The following is a 26,734-nucleotide window of genomic DNA, read 5'->3' on the forward strand; positions in this document are numbered from 1 at the left end:
GGTCTACACACGCACATACACACACACACACACACACACACACACACACACACATTTGTGTTACTATTCTGGTCAGTTGAGAAAACATCTAAAGTTGTATTTTATATTCCATTTAACATGTTCGACAACTCAAAAAAGTTTTTTATTTTTTATTTTACCATATTTGTCTATTTGTCCCTCTTACTAACACCTCCCTTATGTAACAAACTAAATAGCCCATTTTTGCTAGTTTTTTTTTTTTCTAGTCAATTATATGGCAGTCCTTTAGGAACAGACAGCTCAGTTGCTTTAATTAAATAAACACACCAAATGCTATTGTTTCGTTACCAAAAGTCGGACGGACGGGATATGAGACAGACATGACGGATCCACAGTTTTAAATGTAAACACTGCGAACAAACAATGTATGTTGATGGTGTGCCATTGTTTTAGCCATTCAATGTGAAACTGATTATGGGTGTATGCTGTAAACTCGAAAAGTCGTGAAATACAACAAACTTAATTGAGCACCTGAAGCATTAAAGCAGGTTTGTCAATGTTGGGAGGGAATTGATTAAAAAACCTGTTTTTTTTCTTTACAGTAAAGCACAAACAATATTGCCAAGTAAGAGCGCAGGAAAGAAAGAAGCTGGTAAGAGGTGGTCACAAATTTGTTAATTTTGAGAGGGAGAGAGAGAGAGAGAGAGAGAGAGAGAGAGGGAGAGGGGGGGGAGAGAAAGATATTGAAGATTTGACTTTTAAAGAAGGAAACTGGGAGGAGGTGGAAAATGAGGTAGAGCTAACGGATTCACAACAGTGGGATGAGAAGAGCAAAAGCTGTGTGTGTGTGGGGGTGTGTGTGTGGGAGAGTGACAATCACAGAGGTGACAACAGGCTATTGAGGTTGGCAGGGCACACAGTGATGCAAGTAATTTGAGGTTAAGAGCTCACAGTTGACAAAACAGTTTATCTGAATGCCAATATATGTAAAGTAGAATGAGCTCGGATATAATGAAAAGGCAGGCGGTGAGCAATACTGGCAAACACACTCAGACAGACACAAAGGGAGGAAGAGACGCAGTAAACTCCATTTTGCATCAGGGGGCTCTAAGCACATCATTTTTTGATAAGTGCACACCACTGAGGTTATTATCGTGCTGATACCGTGGCAAAAGTTTAACACCCACCCCTTTGCAGACGCCATATTTTTACCTGGAACAGGCTGTTCTTTTTGAAAATGACCAATGTGATCAAAATATGAGAATCTAATCACCTAATACATATAGTACATGTTCTTATTCATGTGACTTTTCATAGCACTAGCATGCACACATATTGTGCAAGCATCCTGTGGTGAAGGGTAGCCTTTGGAGTAAAATGTGATTTTGGCCTTTAGTCTCACTTTCTGCAGTGTGATCCCTGCCTGTCTTGACAATTGCTCAGCAACCACCTGTGATAGATGGGAATCCGCTGATATCTGCCAGCTTAAAAACTTGGCATCGCAAACCCTTAACACCAAACTGCTGTGCTTGCTCTATGGTGTTGCAACAAAAATATACAGCTGGCAATATTTTATATTTTTCTCAAGTCCTTCATGCTTCACGATCACAGTGTCATTCACAAGCTGTTGGGCTGCCACCTGAGCAGTAACGCCTGATCATATTCACGCAGGTGTGCAGCACAGACACATCCCACTAGTACTCTGCTGACATGACAAGTGTCTAAACTTTAAAAATGTATTCAACTTAACTGAAAATAGTCCCCCAAAAAATGCACTACTTACTAAAAACTGCAGTTCCCAGTTGTCTCAGGAATTTACTTTAGCTATATATTTGTGACCAATCTTTAAATAGTTATGTCTTCAGTAGGAATGACAGGGCATGGGACTTCCTCGGTTAGGTATGCCCTGTGACCCAAACAATTACTGTCAAAATGGTCTATTTATGTCTATGTACTTGCATGCGTGGAAGAGAGCACAAATTTTACCTTGAATGTTTTGGCATTGCACCAGCTGTTGTCTATCAGCTGTAGCATGCTGGTCTGCTCGGCCCTGTTAGCCAGGCTAGATAAGTTCATGTAGTGTCAATGTTATCCAAATGGCAAACACAAATGAGAGAGCAGAGCTGAAGGTTTCTATCTTGACATTTATTCGTAGTCTTACAATGAAGCAGTACTGACATTTGTTATTTTTTCTTATTGACAATATGTCAGTATTTGGGTGTCTTAACGGTTACAGTAAGAATTAAGGCCATTTTTGTTGTTCTGAGAACGTACTGAACCGTGAATTTTGTGTACCATTAAACCCTAGTAGATATGTTGGAAATTATGGTAAGAAGAATCAACACGTTGTTTTTTTCTTTTCATGGGATTTGTTCGCATTAAGAAAAAAACATAGAAGAACACCAGCCTTATTCTTTAAGCCACAAGTCATATTACCCGCATAAATTCAGCTACAGCAGCGCCAATTCACACAATGCTCTGTACCAAAGTGTAAGTTGCATCCTACGATGACCAGTGTCCTTACAGTTGAGCTGGTTTACTGCACCAGCTTGTAGGCTCCTCAATCTGTGGCAGTATGATGGATTCACTGGCCAAATAGCCAATTAGGCACTTTGTAGTCTGACACTCTCACAACGGGACATTTAATAATAGGGGACACAGACGCGTGCATGAGAGTGTGTGTGCACACGCATATGAAGACAACCCAAGGCCTTTCGAGTGATGCTGATTAATGGGCCTGTATAAAGCAACTACACCCCAATCTTCTCTTCTCCTTTTTCTATTTCTTTCTTTCCTTGTCTTCCCTCCTGTCTCTGTGTAGCTCATACCATTCCTCTCTTGCACACCTTCACTCTCTCTCTATTCACAATTCTACTCTGTTTTTTCCCCTTGTTCAGAATATAATGGAGTGTCAAGCAGAAAAATGTCCAAACTACTTTTAGCAGTTTTCTGGCTTAAAGACCTTTGGGGCACAAAGATAATACACTAATTGTCAAGGTCCAGAGAGGAATTGACTAAGTACATGTGTGCATGTCTGAGTCTGTGTACGTGTCAAGACTCCTTTATAGAATTGTGTATGGACATACAGTACAACTGTTAAGGTAATAAGAGCTGCCTTAATACCTCACCTCTCTCTCTAACTTCCTCCCACTTGTTCTCACCCGACATATTGTGCGCTAGGGTTTGTGTGAGAGAAGGTCACAGCATTCAAATCAGCATTTTCTCTCCTCAGAGGGACCTTAAACTTTACCTTTTGTTTTAATTGACATGTGCGGAAAGGGGGGTCAGTGACAAGGAGGAGGAGCGGAGGGGATACAAACCTTTCTTAATGCTAGACTAATAGATGATGAGGAGGAGAGGAGAAAAGGGAAGAAAGGAAACTGATGAAAGCCAGAGGAGTACAGGAGGAGGGAAGAGGGGAGGGCATCCAATGTCTTCATTTGACTTTCATGTGAAGATTTGACTTTTAAAAAAAGACAGAAGAGGAGAACACAAACAGAGAGAAATATAAAGCGGCTCTGGTGACCTGTAGACAATTAGGTAAGTGAGAAAGTGAGGAAGGGCACACACCTTTATCTTTGCAAAATAGCTCTTGCAGGGGACATTTTTAGCCATTTTGTTATTTTACATGTTTATTCAGACCACACTAAGCCAGTTAAATCTGCAATTTATATGTGAAAAATGAAATGCATTAACAGTTGCATTTTCAGGTTTTTCCAAGTGCACAAATCTGCACTGAAATGCCAAAACAATTAGGAAAACATTTGAATTTTGTCTTCTCATCTCTTTTATTTGAAAACGAACACTTACTAGAACATTTTTGTGTTTAAAAAGAGTCACATCATAAAGTGACAAAGAAAAGTCTATTTTACTGCTGACTACAACAAGCATCACTGATGTAACCACACAACAGTTATGTCACAGGGTTCTGGAGTACATCTGTTCATCACTGCAGCGTGCAAGGTGAGCCACTGGAGGCGAGTGAAAACAACATTTTCAGGAGATGTCAAGTTAGTCTTTAATTACAACACCTGTATTGTGTGATCAGCTAGACTGACATTTGAGGTATTGGGCCTACATCAATTTGTTCCAATACCCACAATAATACATCAAGCTGCCATTTTTATTTATCTGCTTTGGAGGTTCTTCTTAAAAGAGCTCATTTTTTGGGTGTGACGTTGAATGTGGACAAAATGGTGAGTGAAAAAGATTTTTCTGATATAGCCAGCTTTGTGGGGACACAATTCAAGTTACCTTCTCAGAGCTGTATGATCTAACAGTGACATGCTTATACGTCTAAACAGAAAATAGTAGTATCAGTGGTCAGTTAAAAAATTGAAATCAGAGGATAACTGTTTAATCCTACTTTGTATACATGATTGGTAGATTAAAGTTTTTTGTTAGTGCACACTTTCATGCTGCAAGGTCTTCTCCGTCACACCTCACTGTTAAAGCTGAAAAACAAAAATTTGAAGGCCAGGTGAGCTTCACTCGCACCAATGATCAATTCTTTTGCCAGGCACCAATCCATTTTCTTAACTGCTTATTGTTTATGCTCAGGGTTGCAGAACCGGAGCCTATATTCACCATTATTTTTCATAGCCATTGATTTAAATATCCATATTTGTTTAAAATTCATTGATACAAATAGATTTGGGCTTTTTATTTTGATAATGGATATTATATTAAAAAATGCCTCTAATATCCCTCTTTTCACAAAATGCCACGGCTGTTGTTTGTGGCATTTTACTGTGAAGGATTTAGTTTCCCCCTCGGCGGCCACTCAGTTTAATTCCATTGGGAAGTTAATATCTGTGTGGTACAGCTCCTTTGCTTACCCCATCTGGGTGTCCGTCTGAGGCTGTGACCACCAGGGTATAATAATCCAGAGACTCCCTGTCCAGAGGCTTGTCCAGAACCAAATACCCTGAACTGGAGAAAGAAAGAACATGAGTCCTTTTAACCTCTAGACATACAGAATATTGTGGTGCAGTATGCATTCATTTTCATACCCAAGATTTTCTGCACAGTTTCAGTTCATAAGTCACTGAGTGCTAACTATGTCAATCATTCTCATGCTGACACTCCTAGCCATTTGCAAGTAGTTCCTTTGCCAAAACTGGTAACATGGGAAAACTTTGGAAACCTGTCTTGTTTTCTCGAAATCACTTTGGGGACAACTTTTGAGACAGTTGGCAAGCACTGTATAACACCCAGAAGTGTACTTTCACTGTGATTATGGTACTCTGGTGATGCAGATGAGGCAAATGATTACTGCATAAGTAAAAATAAGTAAGGTACTCCTCTGGAAGATTAACAGCTTCGGAGCAGCCTGTCTGAGACTTCTGACCAATCAAAACCAGCAGAAATCTTTGATGTTGCCCATGATTGATTACACTTTATTTTCCAAGTGAAGATTTAAATAATGATTGAATTTTTTTTAATTTAAGCTACTTTCATGAATTAGAAGCCATCTGAAATGCACGTTCTCCAAATATTGACAGTGTGTGTGTGTGTGTGTGTGTGTGCGCGTGTGTGTGCGTGCAGATGTTAAGTGGCCTACAGAGGGAAAGATGTGAAGCAGTTTTTTTTTTAGGCAAACTAAAAGATGGTTCATGTATATTTATGGATGATTCGTGAAAAGCAAAGTCTGTGAACGCACATGTACATCTTGGGCGCGTGCACATACACACACATACACCCCACTGTTCAGGACGTACCCAATATAATAAGACCATTCAGATTTATTCAAAAAATAACCGATTAACCTCTTCAAAGCTCATCTCTTGCATCCCGTACTGATGCTGGCTCCTTTATTTCTGTATTAAAGAAATCGTTTTGGCCATTAGTGTGTGTTTCATTAATGCCAGCCTTGCAAAATAGGCCAATAGCAGACCTGTTTGGGTGCTCTCCCGATGTGTTTCTGGAGTATTTAACTGGTCCAAAAAGCAATGAAAAACCATTCCATCCTGTGCAAATTATGAGCTGCATGGCATGTTGCACTTGTGCAGAAGAAAGAGAATTTGGCTTGTCGTCATAGCGCCATAATGCAGAAAACACAGCTGAGGCAATGAAAGATTTTGGCACATATTGGAAGATTTCACAATGTCCAACAGAACCATTCAAATATTCGTAGAAAGCAGAAATGAAAGCTCTTCAATTATTTCTAATCTTTGTTGTTGTGAATTTCTGTGCAGCAGAATCGCATCTTTTCTTTCGCCCTGCTTTAAAATCCTCATTTGTCTGTCACTCTTGCTCATTGTTTCCTTCCTAGCTCTCTCTAACATTTTATCCCTCATATTTTACTGCTGTGCCTGCCCTCCTCTCTTATCTCTTTTTCCAACCCTTTACTCTGTTTCTCTCCCTCTCCTCCTCTCAATCCTTGCAATTCTGCCCCTTCTCTAGCTGTCTTTCCTTTGTTTCTCTCTCCTCCTCCCTCTGGAAATGCAGATAGGATCTTCCCCCAGCATAAGAAATGCATTTTTAATGAGCAATAAATGAATAAATACAACAAAAGCCCTCAGAGTCTGTGTAGTGAGTATGTGCACGAGTATGGGTGTGTTTATGTGAAGCCCTCATCAGAGCTTGAGCCCTGAAATGATATAACTTAGGCTGTATTCAACCACGCACACAGACACACACAGCAAATGTATGTTGCCAAGGTTGTACAGGATAGGGCACAGACAAACTTTTCACAGATATTCACACAAATAAGAAAAAGGTTACTGGTTTAGTTTCTGAAAATATCAACATCAGCAAGCTACACAGTTTTGATCAAACATTAGAATTATTTGTGCATGCTTACTTCTGCTGTAGCACAAAATGTCCATGGCGGTCACCGCTGTGGATTTCGTACATGATGGGGTCCCTCTCCCGATCCACTGCCTTAAAAGGTAAACAGAGACAGACACACACATTCATATATACTTTATCCATCAGCAAATTCTACCCTTGCAAGAATATATACGTATATATTCAAATATATATAAATATATCAATTAATATGTAATAATATTATATGATTTAAAAAATATGTATAGCCACATATTGAGTCAGCTGTTACCCCACACTATGGCTACAATTAACATAAAGCTTGTAAGCAAGCGAGAAGAGCTAAAAACTGTTGAACTAGTTAGTTAAAATTAATGGAATAAGGGTTGATATAGTTAACTAAAAGTAATGGATAAATGGTCGTACTGTGTAATTCATAGTAGTATACCTGCAGGTTGAGCAGAGTAGCTCCCGTCCTCATAGCTTCACTGATCTCTAGGTTGTATTGTTGCCGGGGAAAACGGGGAGGGCTCTGGTTGTTTGGAGGCAAAACTTCGATATATACCGTAGTAATGGACGACCTGCAGAGAGAGAGGAGAGAATAGGGTAAGGCAGATAGGACAGATGGAGAGAGTACAAAGACGGAAAGAGAAACATCCTGTAACAGAGAAGCAGATAAAAGAGGAATGGTAGCAGTGAAATGTTGGAGAGGGTTGAGAGGAGAAGAGGAAGAAGAGAAGTGCTGGAGGGCAGCAAAAGAGGATAGAGGGTAAAAAAAAGCAGTGTCAGGGAGGGTGAATGGTCTATTATTTAAGTTAAGAGCAGTTGGCCAGTGTTTGTTTCTTTGCACTTCATGCTGTGTTTAACTAATCGATAAGAGCGTGAAGTCAACAACAGTCTGAGTGGCAAAGAGACTAGACAGTGCTCTGCTGCCGTATTTTTGCAGGACTTAAGGTTCCTATTGTGCAGTTGGACTTATCCTGCTGTTTCATGTAGAGGTGCAGAGTTTTCCCTGAGACGAAACATTTATTTATTTCTGTAAAACTATGTCTGTATAGTGTGACACTATCTTGTTCAGGCAGTATTATATCATCAATTACTGTTCCCTTTATTATGCAGTGTTGTGAACCTTATTATGCAGCGTGGCACATTTGAAAGCCTTCAGAATCTTAACTATCACTTAAAGATGAGCCATGCACTGAAACACACAAACCTGTAATATCATATTAGAATTAATATTATTGAGGTGTTTCTTCACACACAACTGCATTTAACTGCATGCATGGAGTGATAATGCAGATGACTATTAAATACAGTTCTGTAACAAAAGCAATGGATGAGTGGATTCAGAAACATCTTGACAGGTAAAGAAACCTAATAAAAATGTTTCAAGAGGATATAATAGAAATAAGGTTTTTATATAAAAAAGAGGAAACAGGCTTAAAAGCAAATTAAGGAAGAAAAATTAAGAAAAATGTATTTCTAATTTAGGACGTCATGACACCAAGCGAAAATGCATTTGTTGTTGAATCTGACAATACATTATTTCACTTTGTAAAATGAAGTCTTAATTACAACGTGTTTATTTCCTCTGATAAACAGCTTTGACTGTTCAATAAGCTGTATTCACTGACATTTTTTTTAAATGAACATAACACTTGTTCCAAAACAGCATGTCACCATAATGACCTACAATTGACAGAGCTGTTTCTTTCAAGCGCTGTAAACAGCTTGTGTCCTTCTGTCAGTTTTTCTTTCTGAAAATATTTGATTACCTGGGACGTAGTTGTCATGTTTAGACAACTACAATTTTCCGCCCTTCGGCAAATTGACTGCCTTACATAATTGGGAAATAACAACGCACTAAAGTGCAAATTAAACTAAGACCCAACTGGAAACAGCATTGACATCTGCTATACCAATTATTTTAGAATTTTGATACTAAACTACTTCATCCCAAAAGAACAAGATGCAAGAGCTGGAATTCAAGATAAAATGCTTCACTGGCAGGGAACACAACTTTGTGGGCACAGGTTGTGGAAAATACTTTATTGGTTACACATTAAGCCACTCCTATGAAATAATGATAATATATGTGTAGTTTCAGTGAATCAGCCTCAGGGTTTAGGGTTAAATTATTTGACTCCTGCCTTATCAAAGGAAGTGATGAGTCCTGATGCTGGTAGTGGTCCACAGAAGACCCTCATAATAATAATTATGTCACATTAGGAAGAAAAGATGTACCACTCTAGTCTAACTTGGTAGCAAAAGACCAACTGTAAAAGACCAAATTGGTCATTGCTAATACTTGTTAAATAATTGTTAGGAAAAAGCCCAGTAACTCCCGTTTCCTACTTTTACCCCCACATGACACGAGTGATTTAAGAAACCGCAGGGATTTACTTTGTGTTCCTACTTGGCGAGTGTGCCGAGTTTCAGCAGGGAGAGAAGGGAGAGATTAACTCCACTCAAACTGGATCATCGACTGAAAAAGCCAAAGAACCTTGGGTCTAAACAATTGCCCACAAAATCTGTTTACGTTCACAACAATAAATAAATAAATAGATAAAGGCTGGAAAAATGTAAGCTGCCAGAGAGAGTGAAAGCCAGTGTTTTATTAAAACAATTCAGATAGCATTATTGATGAAAACCGAATGAGGGACTAGAGATTACTCAGTCATGGTTTCTACTGTAGCTGGGGCCTATTTCTCCTTCCATTTCAATCAAAACTGTCTACCAATGGAAGCAATTCCTTCTTTCAAAACTCTTTTTTTTATTTATACGCATTATCCATTTCATATACATGGTTAAAGAAAACTTTTCCCACTTGTACGGTACACGCACACAAACACAAACCCACACATTTGTACATACAAACACTAACTTGCACATGAAAACTATTGCAGAGACAATGAAGGAAAAAAAATGAAGTTGCTTCTTGAGCATGTTCTGTCCTCTTTTGAGTCGCCACTCTGCCCTACTGCACACACACACAACCTCCTTCAGTCCAGTCATTTAGAGTTATTTGGCGGTTCAGCAAATCATTATTGGGTTAGATGAGTGTTTAGGTGAATGGCTTTGGCACTGAGTGCACTTCATTGTCCTGTTTATTTTTCTCTTCTGAACTCTCATCATCAAATTGCTGTTCTTCTCATTACCAACGCCTACCAAGTCGACACTGGACAATTTTTTGAGATGTGTTTTTTCAGCTGTTCGTCTCATCACAAACATGCATTTCGATTTCAATCAATACAGCTCTTGGCACCAGCAGCATAACAGCTTCATGTAACCCAAAGCACATTTTTATGCTTTAAGTCTATTTTCTTTAAGCCTATTTAACCATATTAATGTAAGCAGCCTATATACTGTTCACTTGGATGTGAGTGCTACTGAAAGTGAATAAAGGGCAGCTGTAGGTCAGGAGGTACAGTGGGCCGTCCGCTAACCCCTGGCTCCTCCTGTTGAAGTGCCCTTCAGCAAGATACTGAACCCAAAATTGCTGTGCATTGGTGTGTAAATGTGGATGAATGTTAGTTTCTGTTTGTGATGGATGTGTGAATGTTTCATGTTGTGGTTGGAAGACTATAAAAGTGCTATACAAGTACAGTCCATTTACTATAAAAGACTAGTGTGTAGGATTTAGTGTCATCTAGCAGACTGCAACTAACTGAACACTGCTCGCGTCTGAAGACTAGATGTAAACTGTTTATTCTAAGGTAACGAAAACACGAAACAACAACAAATGATTATATTTGGGTGATTATATACAAATGAAAACATACCTATGAATATTATATTTCATTTCTGCCAATAGAGCCTCCTAAATCATCCACATTGGTCCTTCAAGTTTAATTTTCTCTTTCAGCACAGTTGTCCTGTGGGTGTGGAGGATTTGGAAATGTTTTGAGGCACCTTTGACAGAACTGGGCCAAGTAACAAAAGTAAAGTAAGTCACATGAGTAATATGTATTGGGAAATTGATTAAATTTTTCAAGTAACTTGCCCAACACTGCTTGCAAAACAATGACTTTGTACCACCTCCATATTTTACTACATGCCTCTTAGGGTACAGTGCACAATTATCTCTTTAGGTTGATCTCTCGCTAGCTATTTATCTAATGTCTTATCCTAACTCGTCTGTTCTCTCTCTGCCCTCTTTTCTCTCTCTTACCCTACAGTTTGATTAAAGTATAAATGAGACCCCCGAGCATAAACTGTTTTCAGTATTCCAGGGTGGATCTATCTAGGCCATGCAAAAGCACTTCTAATCTGAATGAAACATGTATCCCAAGGGTCCTTTAACAGTTCCAGCCCCCTAACATGGAGATGTTATACTCACAAGCTGAAATCCAAAGTCATTAAAAAATGCTGTCACTCATGTCTTGTTGGCACCCACTAGTAAGAGGACACACCGCTCATGTTGGGTCCTGACTCAGTTTTAATAAATCAGGTAGCAGAGATAGATATTGATTTGTTATGCGGGTTATGTTTTCAGCTGAGATATACAGAGGGTCTGGGGAAATTTGGGGACAATCTGTGAGCCAATCACTAGAACCACCTCAATCTGCAGTGGTTCACATTCTGTATTGATTTGGCAGCAACATAGCTGAAGCCAAGAGGATAGAGGATTTGAGGTTTTTATGACTGACAAACATTGTTGGAAAGAGCAATCCAATGCAGTTGTGACAAATACATTTTATTAATAAAGATAAAAGCGTGCAATCATATTCATTTTTGATGTACACTTAAGCTGTTTTGTGAAACTGGATTGATTCATTTGACTCAGCAGATTGATTCAGTTTGGGTGAATCTGAGACAGCTCCTGTGTCACCTGGGGGCTGTCCTCAGACAAAGTCAACAAGTCATCTGTTTACACAAATTTAATTTGTGTTGTTTCATAAAGCTTTGACTTTTGAGTGCCTGAAATGCTGAGAGGTTTGAGAGCATTTAATTACTAGTTTTCATTTAAGATGTCCCAAGCCAGTCCTAAGGATCGGTATTGGGACGATCCAGGCATATTTTAATGGATCAGTACTGGATATAATAAAGCAGATCAAAATCCAATCCTTTCTCTACTGAACTTCACTTAACTGAAATGCCTTTTTTTGGCAATTTTCACAGGCTAAAATGACAAACGTTGCAAGTAACATTATATTAGCTGTCAATAGTTAACGTTAGTACCATGAGTAACTTGATGGCAGGCCGAAATAAACTTGTCTGTTGTCTGGTAAACACCAAAGATCATTTGTGAGGGAAAGGCCAGTGACAAGTCTGACAAGTATATCAAATTTACCCAAAAATTGCAGTTTCTCCTAATTTTCACAGCATGCAAAACATTACAGTGCGCATTACAGTTACTTTTTAAAAATATACCGTAAATTATTCCAACAATATAACAAACCAATTCAATCAGCTTAGCATGACTTGGGTAGTCATCGATACAGAATCTAGCATTTTAGTCAGTTTGAGGCATTTCCGATATGGTACAACCCTACTTGAAGCTAGTGGTTCAAATCTACAGTAGCCACTACTATGACTATGACATACCCAAATCTAAAGTAGGTGCCAGGTTTTGACAAGTAAGAAGAACAAAAAAACTGATCTCTGATTCTGCAGCATTGATTTTTTCAAATGACCCACCGTGAGTCTGACAGTTATATAGGAGTGCAATGCTAAATTGGTAGTACTCTTTTAATCCATTTGCCTTTGCCTGCACTAGTTCAGTTTATCCAGAGAGACCAACACTTCTAAAAGCAGCAAGGGGTTTAGTGTGGAGTTGCTCAAAGGGGAGATAACTGCTGATGGTCATACTCATATGCAAAAGGTATAGTTTTCCTGTATTCTTACATTTAAACAGGTAAGTTTGAAATTTAATTACATTTTCATCAGGAGATTGATGAACAGAATCCCCTACTGTTGGCCACTGACAGCTTAAATTAAACATCTAACAGTTCAGTGACTTCCTCAAGTGTTTTCATATAAACACATCAATAATTGAGGGAGGGAGGAATATTCTCCATTGACCTGCTCAGCCTATATGAACCTATAAAATTAGTTTCCTTTTCCACAAGGCTACATAACGAGCAATCATTGCTTCAGTACTGAAACGTTCCTGTGTGTCTGTAACCAAGCGTTGCTTTTGTTCTGCGCTTCTTGTTAGAAGAGCAAGGACTTGGCTTGTTTGTCCTTTCCGCAAGGACACTGCAGTGCTAATTTATCCTTTTGTTGAGATATTCAAAAGTGCTAAACACAAAGAACTACACCCAAGTGTGCTTTGTGTATCAGCAAACAACAGGCCGTTGTTCATGGTGCCATAGCTCAGGCTGTATGGCTTTTGTTTTCACTGATGCCAATTTCTCTCTCTCTTATTTTAAAGAGTTTTCCTTATGGCGTTTCTGTATTAGATGATATGAAAGAAGAGAAGAAAACTCAAAACCAGGAGAAAAATGAAAAGAGGGACAACGTGCATGAAAAAGCAAACACCTTTTGATTCCTGTTGTCCCTTTTTCCAGAAACCTGCAAAAGCACATGGCATGCTCCCACTGAGTTCCTCTTTTATTATATATTTTTTAGTCAAGCTGAAGCATAGTGCAGCAAAAAACACTAAAAGAATCAAACTCTCTGTCTGTGCAGCTGCTACATCAATCTGTGGCGCAATGGAGATTGACTGTGTTCCAGTGGGTGAATAGTTCAATGGCTGGATTTGCCTCTATTTTAAGATATTGCACGGTAATTGCTAAAACTACAATTTCACAATTGAACTGCTCTCTGGCAGACCTTAGCTAACTAATCAATACATACAGAGTTTACAAAATATTAGAAGCAGTTACTTTTTCCATGAAATAACACATGTTAAGGAGTAGCCTGAGTTTGTGAGTCGGTGAAAATTAAGGGACCTTATTGATTTAATCCATAAAGATGAAGGGCAGGAGATGGGAAAAAGGCAGGCTAGTGCAAAAATCCAAAAATACCACCTTTTCAAGTAAGTCCTTATTCTTTGGAAGCAATAGAGTACATTACCCTTAGTTTCTTTTACCATCTCTGGCATTTATTGTAGATGCAATGTGTGCCTGAAAATGCTGAAATTGTCCCTTCTCTGAAATGCAGACTGTATAATTTATTTCCGTTTCACACGAATAGGGAAACTAGTAGTGAGGCAACCTTTCATTACCTTCAATTCTGCTTTACTCTCCTTTCTTCTTTCCTTCTCACAAATATACTATCAATTGTTTTTTTCTCTTAGACTTCTTTCCTGCCATTTTCCAGTATAAAACCAGAATTCATATATTTCATAAAAATGAAAACGGCACACCTGAAAAGGGTGAAAAGATGGAGAGAATGGCAGCAAAAGAGAAATAAAGAGGGAGCGAGGGTGAGGGCTGGGGAGTGTCTGACAGTGAGTGTAAAAGCTCTAGAAATTTGATGACCTTTCAAGCCTCAACTCCACACAGACAGAGGAAAAGACTGAAGAAGCAGGCAGAGAAACTCTTACCTTCTTTGAGGTACAGGCCCATTATCCATGGCTTCTACAGTCAAAGCGTAGCTCCGCCCAACAGTGAGCTCAACACCTGGTGCCACAGTAATCACCCCAGTGCTGTGAAAACAGTTCGTTCAATAAGACATGACTATGAACACTTTTATTCAAATGACTAAAATGAAGTTGGTAAGTGTAGTTAACATTAATAAATACATTTTCTTATGTCACCCCCTTGGTTTCTTCAGAAAATCTTCCAAGTGGCAGACCACCAATAGTCTTAAGCTTATATGTCTATGGCAAATACTGATTTAATCGTTTTATTAATGTGACACTGATATATAGGTGTTTACAAATTCTACACAAGATACCATCAATAATGTCAACAGTACCAAGACCTCAAACAACACCACAGAAATCTATACATCCATTTAACTGAAGCATTTTTCATTTTACAAGTGAATTTGTGGTCTCATGCCCAATCCCCAAAGTGAAAAACAGCAACTAAGTGTTTTTACACTATAATAACCCCTGAATTACTTTAAGGAATAGTTCGACATTTTGTCAAATATGCTTATTTGCTTTTTTGCAGAGGTTTTAGTCTCCCCCATTAAAACCAAAATTGTAATTTTTTACATTACTTTGTTTTTCAGACAGATTTAAACAAGACACAACTTGTGAATTTAAGAGTTTTACACAATGTCTACACAGCCTGTGAAGCGAAAGCAGCATGTTAGTAGAGCAGCAGCAGTTACAGTTCCATCAGTGCCTACACAGGATGCATTCAGATACAGTACTGAGCTTAGGTCATCCGCGATTTGGCAGCACTCCGAGAGTTCAGCGTGCGCCATTACACAGCCTTTGCACACAGCTGTAATGATTAGTATAGAAGCAAATCTGTTCCATCAGACAAGTGTGAGAAGGATGAATAAAAAATGTGGCTAAAACTCCTTCTACGAAAACAAGCCTTCAGAGGTGCTGGTAGGTGTTTTTTTCCTACCTTTGGACTGAGCCATGCTAGCTGTTTCCCTAGCTAACTGGCTGCTGGTGGTAGCTTCATATTAAATGTACAGAGATGAAAATGGGTTCAATCTTGTCTCTCAGTGAAGAACGCATATTTTCCAAAATGGTAAATGGACCTGTACTTGTATAGCGCCTTTCTAGTCTTCCAACCACTCAAAATGTACAACTACTCCTTTAATGTTAAAATAAAAATATAAACATTTCAATGCAAGTGATAGATTTACCTGTTGCCAATGAGAAAATGTCCCTGGTCACCAGCTAAGATCCGATAGGTGACTTGACCGTTGGGACCTGCATCTGAGTCAACTGCTGACAGCTGGGAAGAGATACACACAAAAGTGCCATGTGTTTAAAAACTAATCGTACTAACTACTAAGTTAGTAAAGTTCTAAATACTACATATTTAAAGTACTGTGTTAATGTGTTTGACAGTGTGTACCTGTAACACAGTTTCTCCAGTCATCATATCAGTAAATAGGTTGACATTATAAGAGACATTAGTAAAAGTGGGAGTGTTGTCGTTGGCATCCAGCACCGTTATTGTCACGGTAACTGGAACGCTCTGCTGGACGCCATCAGATGCTAAAAGCTGGAGAAATAAACACACAAAGAAAGAGATTTACAAATAATGTGTAAGAAATAAAATGTTCCTTCTTGAAAATGTTACGCTCAGCCGAGCAGCAAAAAGCTACCTTTTGAGAATCCTGAGGTGCGACTGTGTATTCAATATGTCTTTGACATCTTGATAGTGTGTTTGTTTCCTTGTTTGTTTCGGGTCTAGCTGATCTCTGCTTTTTTAATCTAAATCCCTGTTCTGGGTTTATTTATGTGTTTTTGTGGATACAACTGAAAACTCTTGAAACTCTGACTTAATCTGTCCCTGTTGTCTCCTCTATATTTAATCTCACCTATAATTTCCTCACAGTATACCTGGTTTCCCCACAATATAAAATCTGATTCAAATATCTATAGAACGTAGAGTAAATACTTCATTATTGTCTATAATTATTAGTATTTTGATAACAATAAAAATGACTATTCTTAAATCTGATTTCTGTGTCCAATACCTATGAAACCAACAGTAAGCGAATTGCATACTATTTATGGGTAATATTTGGACATTTTTGTTATTACACAAAGTGACAGAGAGAGTCAAAAAGCTACCATTTGCTATTGGTTTCAGTCAGCACACAAACATTTAGTGCTCATATTCTTGTGTGTTAAAAAAAAAAAAAAACAATTAAAATATTGGTTAAGGACACTACAGTGCTTTTGATTCCCAAAAAAAAGGATTGGCAATTTTTGTGACTTTTGTTCCTCCTCTCTTCTTCCAGTGAATCCCCTCTTCCATAAAAGCAGTTAACACTGCCAGATATATAACAAGAACATGCATTTCTTTGCTTTCTAAGAAACCATAGTGCCTATCGAAGTGCACGGCAACAGAAGCTTCTTCTCCGATACCAATCTTTCCTACAGGCTCATCTGCCAAGAAGCTGATTGACTCTCCTTTAAATGAAAATCATCCTCCATGTCTCACAGCCCTCTCCTGCTCTCTCTCCTCCTCCAGTTTAATTTCTCCTGCAAGGCTTTCATGATGATTACTGTACACCTCTGCCTCTCAAACAATACACCAGACCTTTTGCTTCTTCCATCTTTAACTTCCAAGTACCTGCATGCACACAAAGGGCCGCATTAAACTATACAATATGCTCCACTCCCACACACGTGCACACACGCACAAACACACTACCAGTGTGACCAGGCTGAACTTGACAGATAACAGACTGCTGTATGAAGTAACAATGCTGTACATAATATGGTGAGGCGCACACACCAGAGAGATACTCTGTGCTTGGCAACGGGCAAGCCTCTATGTGCCTTACCAATAACGATGCTGCTGAATTAGATTGCACTGAAATAAAATGGAAAGGGACAAAGGACAAAAAAAGGGCAAAGTAGACCAAAGGAAGAACAAAGAATGAATAGAGGCAGGATAACTGAAGGAAAGAGAGACAGCAACCACTGTAATAAGTCTTGGTTTCTACATCCATTTCTGCACTAAGCAATTGAAAAGCCAAGTCCTGGCCTGAATGTTGAAAATTAGCCAAAAATTCATAAAAGTCTCAATTCACTAATGCCTCTATATGACCTACATAAGCACACAAGACCAGAGGATTGGCTATCTCTATATAGTTATTCTTAATTCCTGCCACCAGGTTGGATACGGTCAAGATTCTCAAATCAAATTAGAACGAGGCGAGTAGAAACACAACCACTCCGAAAGCAATCAGCAGCCCAAGTTCCTTGAAGGGGCTTTAAACAGTAGTTGAGGGAAGTTAAATTCTGTTTCTGGTTTATGAAAGGCTCTCTTCCCTCCACCATCTATGTCCACTGTTTTTTTTTTCTATGTAACATCCTACTCTTCGGTTTTCTCTTGTTCACCTTCACAGCCATCTCCTGCATTTTCTTTTTCTTGCTGCCCCCTCCTTACTTGGGAAACGGATGAATGGGTTTGAAATATTACCAACTTTATAGAGCTACAGGTGCACATGCCTCCAATTCCTCTCCTTGCTATCTACCCCCTTTTACCTCCTGTCGTCTTCTCTTCGTCATACCTCTTTCTTAATTCTTCACTCATCTCTTCCTATTTTTTCAGCTTTGTTCCCCTCCCTTTCTAGATAAAAGTCTTTTTTTTCCAAGACCACCCCTACGTTTTTTATCAAAGGTCTCTGATTTGAGGTTAAGTTATTCAAATGAATTCAAACTTTCTCTCCAGCTTTTTCCACACATACTGTATATAATGCACACAAATTCCAAGGCTTTATAGTACCGTGAATGTATAGGAGTCCTGTGTCTCCCTGTCCAGTGGTTGAACCAGGGTGAGATATCTTCTGATCCCAGTAGCAGATGCAGAGAAAACATGATAATAGCTGTCCAATGATAACTGGAGCTGAGGATCCCTGGTCTGTTGGAGAGAAAGAGAAATGTTTAGAGGAACAGGGAAGACATTACAGCAGTTATCTTTTCCTCTTTGATCTTTAATCACACAGGGAAGGTACACATTTACACCCCGGAGCAGCCCAGTACAACCACAGAGATGAAATGATGGCACCTCCAGTGGTTCAATCAAAGGAGTACCCTAAGGTTTTAGGAGATTGGATGCCCAATGACCATACAGTGAATAATCAAGGAGCAGATAACAAAAAAGAACCCCTTTAAACAGGCAAGAAACATGTGTTGGGTTTATTTCTCTCTTTCCACTTCTGTATTTGAAATATTACAATTTATTGTATTTTACAAATTGAAGGAAAGCCAGTATAAATAAGTGGAGAAACATAACAAATGAAAATATGCAAAACAGCAGAGAGCAAAGAAGTGCTTAGACAGGAGAGAAGGTGAATGAAAAACCATCTCCTCCAAGGTTTTCTTGACATAAAAATTCTCCTAAGAGGGCTCTGTCTGTGTGTGTGTGGTGTACTCTGTGATGGAGAGGCAATCCTCATCCAAGTCCTCCCCTGACATTACCTACAATCACCTCCTCTGTGTGTGTGTGTACACTGTATGTGTGTGTGTGTGCGCGTGTGTGTGTGTGTGTGTGTGTATGTGTGTGTGAGCTCTCATTCCAGATAAGGCTGGCTCAGCAGGGTAGGGGGGCTGATAATATTGTCGATGTAGCCAGTGTGGATATTGAGTCATAAATAAACACACACACACACACACACACACACAGTTAAGAACATGCACTCAGTTGTATGCACATACATAAATAAAAGTGATGGACGGCACATAAAAGCAATTAGGACTAATCATCATTGTTGGTACTTAATGCAGGAGGAAATACCAGGGTTAGCAATATTTAAAATAACTCAACGTATATCAACTGCTCCAAACACACACACATCCAGTCTCATGAACACACAGAAACACACACATTATCCTCACTAAGCCCGTTCCCTGCTGTGGGGGTCTTTTAGAACCCAATGAACCAAAGCTTGTTTTTGTCAAAATGCCTATGCTACATCTTAAACAAACTAAGCTCTTGGGAATGCATCGGCGATAACAATGTTGCAGCACTGTAAATTCTTACATTATCACTGAGAGGCAATTTAAGAGCGAAAGGGTTTTATTATCCAGATTCACAGGGAAATTAGATAGGACACTTCACACACTGCAAGCAAGGCACAAAGTAGAGATTCAGTAGAACAAAAAGAAGGGCTAAAATGGATATTTCAATGGCTCAAACCTTCACTTCTGTAAGGTACCCTCCTCTTTAAACACAGTCACTATGCTGCTTGTTTTGATAACATGGTGATTTAATTGTGTCTGAAGACAGGAATTGGTTTGTTTACACACTCGACATTCCAAAGTACCAAAGTGCTTCTTTTCCATCAAACCAGAATATAAGGACATGCCAGCACAGTATATAAATGTTATTTCAGCTGTCAATGTGGACAAGTCTCCGGCCTAAAAACACAAAGCCTCCTGTTGTCTACCTTTTTTCCAAAATCAAGATGATGATGATGATTTTCGAGTGAAACATCTGCCAGCACTGTCATGTCATTATCACTTAAACTGCATATGAGCCATGCGAGAATGGAAAGTTCCACCATTGAAATTTGGAGTAAATGAATTCTAGTTCTAGACACAGTCCTTGTTAATCAACCAGTTGAAGCCTCAGAGAACTCAGCAAAAGGAGGTAAAGATAAAAGGAACAAACTCAAGCTAATACCTACAGGCATCTGATTGGCTGTGAGCTATAGAGGAAGTAGATGCAAGAAATCATATATGCAACTCCTCAGAGACATAGGGCTACAATGTAATACACACATAAAATATTGATATATTATAATACATAAAATATCTTGTGTTTATTTGAATGTGAAAAAATGATAAAAAGTAGATAAAAGTATTAATCAGCCTATAATGTCTTAAGTCAGTTACAGCTTTAAATGCTTTTGTCCTCACCTCCTCCACATCGTTATCCAGAGCTACAATGACCAGCGGTGCAGACAGGCTGGCATTGGTCGCTATGGTGGTTCCCACTGGTGATGCCTCACTGATGTAGCCATGGTAACTGGTCTCCAGGAAGTAGGGCGCCTGGTTGTTTTCATCCAGAACTTCGATTTGGAGGTTGGCAAAAGCTGGCAAGGGGTGGCCATTGTCCTGCTCTGCCTAAAGGCGAAGAGAGAAAATAATTGTTCATTCTGGCTGCGATGCCTCACCTCCTGTACTCTAGCCACTAACTCCTGCCGCTGAAGTGGGTTTTAATGATAATGCCTCACATAATATGTAACAAGATAGGAGCCAATAGAGTTCTGACAAATGGTATGACAGTACCAATACATGGCAGTTCTACATTTTGGGTTTCATAACAAACAAAGCCTATGTGCTTGCATGCAAAGTTGAATGTAAATGAATTGCAATTTTTGGTGAGGTTGAGTCATTAATCACTGCTGAGTCAGCTTTTCAATCTGTCACTTTTTGAAGCAGAATCAATTTCCCGTAAGAGACCAAACTGTATTAGAGAAAAACAGCAAATGTGGGGTTTGTCTTCACTTTTCTACTGTTTGTAAATTTGGCTGATGAGATAAACAAAATTGTGTGTAGCACAGCTTAAATATGAGCTTGGTCTTTACCTCCCAAAACTACTAAAGCCCCAAATAATTCATTTCTCTAGAAGAGGTGGCATGATTTTAACATTACATGAGAATGGAGTAAACAAAATTTTTTGGCCAATCTGATAGACGGGGACAATGCATAGGTTTATTCAGGAACAAATGAAGACAGAAAGAATGAAAGCCATCAGGAGAGCAAGACCCCCATAAAAGCTAATCAAATGAGCTTCTGTAATGTCAGCTACATGTAACTACTGGTATTCTCATTTGAGTCCTGGTTTTTATCCTATATTTGTTTATATTTTTTGTAAATTGGCACCATTAAAAAGTATGCTGAATTAGCTATTAGCTGAAGATTACTTTTTTTTAAAATTCACAATGTACACCTGAGTTAGGGACATCTGCGACAAGTGTAACTCACACTGAACAATATTGATATTTGTTTCATGTCTGCGCCTTAAGAATTGAGTTATGACTAAAATTCGCCTCACAAAGCATCTTTGTGTCACGTCAATCCCACCACGTCTTCCCTTCAACTCTCCCAGACCAAGTTTAGTAAACTCTAAACAATCTAAAAAACACGACTATACAACTCCTTGATTGCCTGTGTACCTGTGCGTTCGTCTGCGTCTCCATTTCTGTTTGCAGCTTATTTAGTTTGGCATTGTCATCTACATCTAATTCTTGTTGCTGTTTTGCTCCCTCGTGTCTCTTCCTCCTTCTCTTATTCATTAGTTCATATGGGATCCAACAGCTTTACCACCCCAAAAGTACACCTGATGCAATGTCATTTTATAGACAATAGCTGTACACTCATATACACAGACCGACACACACTTTTAATTATAGAAAAGGCTTCCTATAGAGGAAAAATTCCATTTTCAATTTCAGTAGAGCAGAACCTGATGTATGCTTGGTGGTGTAATTCCATTACCAGCCTAATTGAGACAAAACACCTTCACACAGTATGGGATAGTTCCAATGCTTTACAATTACTGGCATTTAACATGTTTAGGGTAGACTACATTTAATTGACAGAAACTGGGAAGCACCAAATAAATACATTAAGGAAGAACATTTAGTCCTTATTTGAGCTCACGGTTTTACTGATCAACAGCTTGATGGATATTTTGGGGGGTTAAAGGCAGTAAAATGCACTGCACATTGAGGAGGGAGGTTACTGTTCCCATAAGAAACATGCTGGGAGAGAATTGAGTTAAACCTCTCCTGTTTGCAGCTCCTGTGTTTCTCACCTTGATAACCAGATCAAATCTGCGGTGGAGTTCTCTATCGATGGGCTTTAGTAGCATGAGCTCTGCTGTGGTTCTGTTCAAGCTGAAATATTCTGCATAGGACTCCGGTTTGCCTGAGAGAGGGAGAGCACGCAATAAGATTGAACAGTAAGAACAGAGCAAATACAAAATATACAACTACAGGGTCGTTTGTGTGTGTGTGTGTGCATGCGCGCGTGCCAGAGAGAGAGAGGGAGAGACATCAGTAATTGGTTTAAGAATCAATATAAGTTTGTCTGGTGGGTGTCTATGGGGGAGTATAAAAGAGACAGGGAGGGGGAGAGGGGAGAAGAGAGAAAGAGAGGCATGGCTAATGTTCCCAGTTTTCTCATCTCTGCTCTCCACAGGTGGGGATGCACACACACACACACTGTAACACACACTGTAACACACACTGTAACACACACACACAGCACACACACACACACACCACACACACACACAGCAGCACACACATACATACATATATGGTGCTTTGGAATGCTGCATTGCTCAGTGGGGAAATCAGGTTCTAGTGAGAGGAGCAGCAACACAGGCACATGTGGACAACACAGCATGATTCCCCCTATAGTTGTGGTTATGGATGTTTGTATGAGTGCCTACAGCATCTTTTTCTCAAGGTGTGAGAATGTCCACGCATCCAAGATTCAAGGCCACAGTGAATACATGCAGGTCCACTGTGCGACGGGCTGTTCTGCAAAATACCACTGTTGTCTAACAGTAATTACCAACCACTGTTCATGTATTGTATTGAAGGCCACTAGAGCTAAAATCTTTAAACATTGAACTGAAAACTGACCCTCGGTAGCTATTAATTCTTTCTTTTTTTTGTTGCAACAGATTCTTTGCCCTTTGTGACACTGTCTCTCATAATCCTTACTCAGGCAGAGATTAGTTTCACAGGAGGAATTTTGGAAATGTAATCAAGTCTGTGTCAAGTCATGTCAGTACATTTTTACAGACTTTGCAGACCCTCATGAATAAAAGTCAATTTTTGTTGTGACGCTGCATTTTACAATTTTAAAAAAGAGTCAAGATGTGTCATTAAGGGGTATATAATTGCATTTAAATTGCATTGGAAACATCTTATCCTTTGCAAACTGGTTATTAGCATCCTTTTAACAATTACTTCAAATACGGTACTACTCTGCCGAGTTAATCCTGCACCTAAACATTTAAATGCATTCCTTAAAAACCGTATAATCCTTTTCTAACAATTAGGCCCTGGGCTAAGGAGCCCTGAGACCACAGACTTGACAAGATTTGGTTCTGTGGGGCTCTCAATGAACAGATGTGCTGTTGTCACCCGGAATTACAGAGTTTTTTTTCTATTGTTGTAGGTAAATAGCCTGTTAAATTATGTTTTCTTTTTTGTGACCAATCAGGGACAGAATTTGAGATTTTGCCTCAAATTCAACCATTTAAAATAAATAAATACCATAGTTTGACTTGGTGCTCATGAAAATTGATTGAATTAAATAATACCTGGTATATCAGGTAGACTGTGCATGGTCCTGTGCCAGCTAGGAGTCAGCTATGTGGTTAGAATGATCTATCATAATGGATGTATTGCAATACATTAAATGTTTTGGAGAAATTAACTGAGAAACTGTATATAAAAAAAATTGACTGTAATATCTGTTTTCTTTCAATACAACAAATTTAGTACTTGACAAAGTAAGGTATCATTGATTGGCAACACTGCCTACAATGGTCTAAATCTGTGGATGCTACAAAAAAGTACATTACCTCATTGTATATATTGTCCAATACTTATGCACTCACATAAACCAAAAACATGTAAACCTACCAACGAGGATGCTGTATATAATCCCTGGCCTGTCAGAGGGAGGCTGTATGTTTCTGTCTTGGTCCACAGCTTGAATGGGTGGAGTCACATTGAGGGGGCTCACCTTATTCTGGAAACAGAACCAGGCAGAGAATTGAATATTATAACAATCATCTACAAATATGACTAAACCAAGTAGCATGAAATACATCCGAACTAGCAAAAACAGGATACAGTATTTGAGAATGTTCACCACAATGGTGTAATAATGTTGCACCGTAAATGAAACTAGAAGCAAACAAAAACAAAAAGAACTAAAACAAACTGGAACACTCTCAAATTTTAACCAAAAGTGTTAGCTTTAATTTGCATCATAAGAATAGATCACTTAAATCTTGAAAGTATTTTTAGACCCAGTCTAGTTTACAAGGAACATACAGGTCTGGCTCCAGGAAAACTGGAGCCAGACCGATATTGACCAATCTCATATTGGTCAGACTAACAAAAACAGCTATTGCTTGGATCAACAGCTAAAAATAGCGAGGGCTAGGGCTGCACAATTCATCAGAATGTTATTAAAATGTTAATATGACCAAAAGAAGCTGCAATATTTTGATAAAAGTAAAATGTGTGACAAAACAATATAATGAAGTACTGCAGAGTTGCCCTGGTCTACGAATATTGTTCTCCTTGTTTTAAAAAACGCGTTTGTTTGTTAAGGATATTTACCCAATAAATATCACATCATCATAATTTTAATATTTTTTTGTGAAATGATCATTCTCACTTATTGTGAATCACGTTGCAATCGCTGTCAAAAGAATGCAATGTGATTTTTTTTGTCCCTCATATTGTCCAGCTCCAGCAGGATGTCAAAAAATTAATAAAAAAAAAAAAATGTGAAGCTAAAGAAAGCTTTACCTATGCTATTTATTTACGCAACAACAAGCTCTAAGCAAGTCAACAGAATGCTGCAGAAAAGGGAAAATCAATTGCTGGCAAAAACACACTTTGGTATATTTTCATTCAGGCATGCATGTGCACACCCACACATTAAATTTTTTTATACTGTATGTGCAGAAAGAAGAATAATTCGAGAATGCAGAAAAAACACAGAACAACAATTAGGACCTATTTCCATTGTGCATATTTATTGTCTATATAAATGTTCATATACGTTGTATATACGCACAATTTATGAATCCGACTTATAATAGTGTAATATGCTGAGGTGTGGGCAATACGAAGACCTTCAATGGGAGGAACATTATATGCCTATAGGACAACCACTACAATCACTAAAGCTGTAAAATGTCAAGGCAAGCACACCAACAAGACTGCACGTATTCCCAGATGTGCAAAAAATGCATCAGCATCCGCCTACACACGCATATGCACTGTACCCGATAGTACGCTTATACACCTGCTAAGATACAATACTTTACCACCGCACCTATCAAGCAGCACTTAACATCATAGAGCTATATCTCCTGTTGCCTGTCACTGAGAGAGGAGAGGAGAGGAGATGCAGAGAAGAAGTTATGGCGAGTAATGAAGTGGAGTAAAAGAGGGTGTAAATATATGGAAGGGAGAAGAATCTGCCAGGAGGTGAGGGTAAACAGAGAGCAGGGAGAGATGTAAATGCAGCAAAGAAGAAAGGGGGAGTCAGGGAAAGACGGCTAGGTCACTGAGAACACAAAAATATTGATACTGTAATTTTAGTTATTAACAATAACAAACATTTTATAGACCACCTGACAACAGAAAAAAAGAAAAACACTGACGACAATACAGTATATTTATATATAAAAGCTCTTTATGAATGTCTCAAAAACAAAAAGATATGATTTCTGACATTAGACAGTCTGAGCCAGTACCACACAGTACCCATGTCCCCCACCCTATCAATTAGGATAAGGGCACTAAAATTATTTCTGATACTGTAAATAATCACTATCATTGATGATATCTGTGGACCACTGATAACATTTTCAAGATGGCTCACCAGCAATTCTTTTTAAAGAGCAATGAATCCCTTCAAGAATTTGTAACTATGATAGCCTTTGGTGAACAAAAATGGGTTGACAAAGCAGGTCAAACTGGCCAGTAAAGTGACTGGTATTCAACAAGTTCAGCTTCAATGCATTTACTTTAATTTTGTCCTCAAAAGCAATTGAATCCAAAAATGCCCTTCCACACCAAAGAGTTTGACCTAGCATAGAAAAGCCACCTTGTTCACTTCAACCGATTTAAAGACTCAACCTCTACGTTCTGTGCTTCTGCCTTTCTAAGAAAATACTAAAAGTACAGCACTTTACTTTGAGTAGCATGTCTGGCCTTAAAGGTCCAGTGTGTAATATTTATGAAGATCTATTGGCAGAAATTGAATATAATATTCATAAATATGTTTTCATCTGTGTAAATTGAATGTGAATGAAAATAAACTATTTTTATCTACAGACGCTGCTAGTTGCTTTCTGTGGAGGTAGATAGATACCGCTGGATGCCTCCTTTAAAAAGGACCAGTATATATATACACACACACACACACACACACAAACACACACACACAGTCACTTCAGTTTTCATCAACTCTCTTTTGTCAAGCCTTTTGACAAGGATCTATTGTTTTTAAAAAACCTTTACAATGCATACACAGTCAACTATTAATTTCATGTCTAACGAATGACACAGTACATTGGTATTGATCTGCCATTGTTTCAGTTTTTTTTTTTTTAAAAGGTCCAAGATTTAGTGGCATCTGCAGCCCCATACACAACAAACTGTGATG

The 26,734-nt window shown here is 38.7% G+C and overlaps 1 protein-coding gene across 1 annotated transcript in view; it reads right to left on the reverse strand.

Annotated features, from left to right (window-relative positions):
• LOC118335124 (protocadherin-15-like) overlaps positions 1-26,734 on the reverse strand; it is a 153,434-nt gene that overhangs the window by 79,973 nt on the left and 46,727 nt on the right. Inside the window, exons 9-18 of the mRNA XM_035671332.1 lie at positions 23,965-24,067; positions 22,116-22,228; positions 20,213-20,419; positions 18,078-18,212; positions 15,687-15,836; positions 15,472-15,563; positions 14,243-14,344; positions 7,199-7,331; positions 6,785-6,864; positions 4,818-4,911 (exon numbers count right to left, since the gene is read on the reverse strand). Of these exons, the coding sequence (XP_035527225.1) occupies positions 4,818-4,911; positions 6,785-6,864; positions 7,199-7,331; positions 14,243-14,344; positions 15,472-15,563; positions 15,687-15,836; positions 18,078-18,212; positions 20,213-20,419; positions 22,116-22,228; positions 23,965-24,067 (1,209 nt within the window). The remainder of the gene's footprint in view (positions 1-4,817; positions 4,912-6,784; positions 6,865-7,198; positions 7,332-14,242; positions 14,345-15,471; positions 15,564-15,686; positions 15,837-18,077; positions 18,213-20,212; positions 20,420-22,115; positions 22,229-23,964; positions 24,068-26,734) is intronic.

The sequence above is a fragment of the Morone saxatilis genome, unplaced genomic scaffold, assembly GCF_004916995.1.
Source record: "Morone saxatilis isolate NCDOM2014 unplaced genomic scaffold, NCSU_SB_2.0 Contig1, whole genome shotgun sequence".
Taxonomy (NCBI): Eukaryota; Metazoa; Chordata; class Actinopteri; family Moronidae; genus Morone; species Morone saxatilis.